The sequence below is a fragment of the Adiantum capillus-veneris genome, chromosome 12, assembly GCF_014529385.1.
Source record: "Adiantum capillus-veneris isolate H3 chromosome 12, ASM1452938v2, whole genome shotgun sequence".
Classification (NCBI taxonomy): domain Eukaryota; kingdom Viridiplantae; phylum Streptophyta; class Polypodiopsida; order Polypodiales; family Pteridaceae; genus Adiantum; species Adiantum capillus-veneris.
The window spans coordinates 53,851,138-53,855,053 of record NC_140942.1 but is presented as its reverse complement, the minus strand read 5'-3'; the positions used below and the strand labels follow the sequence as shown (position 1 = coordinate 53,855,053).

General features: G+C 43.2%; 1 protein-coding gene across 1 annotated transcript; it reads right to left on the bottom strand.

Moving 5' to 3' along the window:
- Positions 1–528: 528 nt before the first annotated feature.
- Positions 529–1,139, bottom strand: LOC147445751 (uncharacterized). The gene is made up of 2 exons (XM_086526102.1): positions 972–1,139; positions 529–615 (listed from the first exon to the last, which is right to left on the bottom strand). The coding sequence occupies exons 1-2, from the start codon at positions 1,137–1,139 to the stop codon at positions 529–531; spliced, it is 255 nt and encodes an 84-aa protein (XP_086382228.1).
- Between the last annotated feature and the right edge of the window lie 2,777 nt (positions 1,140–3,916).

Here is a 3,916-nt window from a genome sequence, read left to right as displayed (position 1 = left end):
AAATAATAAGAACATAAAATTGGCTAACCTGGTCGTTGTGGTGACCAGTTGACTCAAAAGTCCATGGAACAAAACTCGCTTAAAATGGCTCGTAGCCATATCTACTGCACGGATGGGAGCTGTTGGATGTAAATATACATCCCTTGTATCATATACGCTCGTCTGTCACGTAATGAAAGAAGCTGGAAGCATTTTGCAAAATCCTTCCCAAGTTTGTATGCTCATAGCATAAGCCGAACGTGGAAATTTTCCATGCAATATACCTGGCTTGAAGCCTTGCTTCGCATAAAGAATGTTGTGATACTAGATGACGAAGTCGGCTATTGAGACACAGATATCATGACAAAAAGCATCGACCTTATCCAGTGATTTCAACTGAAAGTAACCAGTCTTGTGTGGCAAACATCCTCTGTCCGCTTCGAGAAACAGTGACACGAAGTCAGCCATGCCGAGCAACATGCCCCCCCGCATCAAGTCGAGCTATAGGATGTGCCAATCTCCTTGAGATTCTAAAGCATCGCAAATTTGCTATGCTTTTGCATCAAAGTCAACCGCTGAGAAGCCGTGCTTCGGAGCCAAGTGGTTGGGATTCAAGCCGTGCTTGATTCGAGTTTCCTAAGCAATACACAGCCTTGCTGTTCGAAACATCAGAACCATGTCATACTCAAGCCATGCTTGATTCAAGCTGGCCAGGGAAGCATGGGAAAGGTATATGCAAATCCGGATTGACTGAAAACATCCGACCTAGACATAGCACGATAATTTTTCAAGACATGCCGTGCATGCCTGATCGTACTGATGATGGAGAAAAATCGTGCTTCGGACAAGCCTTGCTTGTGGATGCATATACACGTCTAGTACATGCGCGGTTACACGGCATCACTCATAGCCCTTGCATATTATACTATTCAACATGTACTTGAGTAGTTTGATAAATACAAGTAAAAGTGAATGCTTACCTCATAATTTACCTGTATAAACTTGTCGTGTTGATCACATGTCCGGGATGCTCGAGCTTTCATGAACCTCGAATCGAGCATCAACATCATCTTTGCTGAGTAGCCTTGCTCAATAACTTGCCCGATGTCATCAATCACAGGTTCCAATGCAGACAAGCCCTCTTCAAGCGATGGAACCATGTTGTCGTATTTTGGATGGTCTTGTTAGCAACATCTGACGCAATGTAGTGTCATCGCAAATACAGCAGGTCGTGCCTGGAATCATGTCGAAAATCCGTGAAGGCATCATAGTACTGGAAGGCTCCTACTCTTAGTCGAGCATGCCAAACATCGCGACTATCTTCATCAATCCTTGTTGGAATTGATTTTGCTCTCGAAATCTTTTTGCCACAAGCATAATCCTTGAAACTACGACCTTGTCATGCATGGTATGCTTGGTGGGTCTTGCACTTTGCTTGCTATGTCAATTCCAAATCCAGTGAAACCCTTCTTAAATATTGAAAACTTAACAACTCGAAAGTTTGGACATTCGTAGATTTTCCCAAATCGACTGTCCATGATTAATTCCTGCAGCCTTGAGGATCGTCCATCCTCACATGGTCGCACAATCCCCTCACAAATGCATATGGTTGTTTTTGTGGTGCATGTGGGTGGACTGGCTTGTTGGCAGCGGGTGGGAAAGTCCCCCTTTCAAGGGGATGGCCAATTTACTCAAGGCCCAAAGGGCGGCCGAATCTGAATGAGGGGGTTGAAAGCCATGGCGGCACCGGGCGGCAGCGCAGAGGAGGAAAAGAGAGAGAGCTCGCGCTCTGCAAGGCTCCTCACACCACCATGAAGCAACGAGATCTCATGATCTCCGCCTTGCGCATCTGACAAGCCTACGCATGCAGGGTTCTGCCGAAGTCGACCTCGATCCTCATCCCGACTAAGGGCGCTTGCCCACGGTCCTCCAACCTACTCGACTTCGTTCCCGCCTAAGCAGCCATGCCCGCCATGTTGCATGAGCATGCTAAGACCACGCCCTCCTCCTTCTTTCCCAGAATATCCTGAGGCTCTGATACCAATCTAAGACCCAGGAGCTGCGTTATGAGGATTCTCCGCCCAACCACCCGTTTATATAGCCCTTGGCCACTGTAACAGAATCCCCCTATCCGCCTTTAGCAGCCGGCTGGCCCTTGGCCCTGTGGCCCGAGTCCTACTCGCCTGGGTTTGAACTTGGCCTGACAGGTATGGCATGCGCAATACCCATTACCTCATTACCCAACTCTAACCATCCCATTGAACCAGTTGGATTTGTTCCTAATTTATGTGTGTCTTCTTTGAGCAAAGTTCCAACAACCTTGGTTGAGAGATCCAACAACCTAACATACACTAGTCAGTCGGGTGGACGCTTAATGTCATTTAATTCCAATTCAAGTCTAGATTGATTGAGTTACCCAACTCGTTCAATATTTTGACCCAACTTATCTTCTTGCGTGTGGGCCTCTACCACATCCAAGGGTGGAGCTCTACTAGGCAATTAACTCTTTTTCAATGCGGTTTCTATTTTGATGGGGGTCATGTTAAAGGACAAGATTACCCTAAAAGGGTCTTATGTTGCTAAAGGGAGTTTGGTATCTGCAGTGTAAGGGAAATCCCCGTAAATGTAAGTTATTGTAGACAAAGACAAAATTGTACATGCTTTCCCACCTTGTGAGAGCTACCAAGTTTTCCATGGACAAAATTGGACATAGTTTGTTTAACGTGTCCCCGGATGTATATGAATCAATTTACAATGGCATCCCCATTAGTATGTTATTGAAATAGAACCCCTAATTTATGTGATGAGCTCTATTTCTTGTGTTTTCTTATCAAATACAAGTGCGCAATGAAATTGTTTCATGATGTTCTTCTACTTTAGTTGAAATTATGACAAATTACCCATAAAGTCCTTTGTAATGGTAGAATCTATTTTGTGTACTACAACTTGGTCCAAGTTTGAGCAACAAGAATTGTTGACTAAACAGTAGAGAACATATCAAAATCTTTAGGTCCCATTGCAATCTACACAAACGAGTTGCTCATAAAGCTTTCCTAAGTTAGATCCTGAATAAGTTAGATTATGGTTGAAGGAACTTGGAAAGAGTAAGCAACTATCTTATCATTCTGCAATACATTTTATAACAAAAAGATTGGACGGTTGTACCCATAATGTCAGAGCTAAATAGGAGCTACATATAGCCAAAACCCGTTTATTTGGGAGTCTACAAGTATTCTCAAAGTCTACTCTATCTCATGTTAAGGAAAACACATGCCACCTATTATGGGTACATGTAGGGCTCACTTGGGGGTACTACCATCATGAAATACTATCTCAAACAAGCACTCACCTGGTTGTTGCACAAAAGTATCAGATCTTGCTACAACGCAGCTAGCTTCTACCTACCAAAACCAAGTAGCTAGTTGTCTCATATATACATGCCACATGGCTTGGGTTTAGGGTTTAGGTTGCATTGAGGCTCTGCTACAAATAATGACATATAATATAAAAAACTCTTTGAGTTGGTAGCCATCCTTCAATATTAGAGGTAGGTACCAGCTAGTTACGATTGTCACCTCCTTATTGACGTGTGTTTTTTGAGGCTTGATTGTCTAATGAAAAGGAAAACACATGCCACCTGTCATGGGTTCACCTTATGGGTTTTTCCATCATGAAATACACACTATCAAGATTTGACCTGGGTTTGGGATTTTCTCTTTTATGAGCTAGATTGTTCACAGGATAGAGCTCATTATTCTTCTCTAGTAAATGAGAAAAGTTAAAGAACATAATTCTATAATGGACGTATTGAGGCTTCACTGCCTAATGCCTAGGAGAAACAAATGCCACTTGTCATTGGCTACTCTACCATCGTGCAATACAAAATGTAATCCCACTATAATACAACATAGAACACATTGCTATTCATCAACCAAAC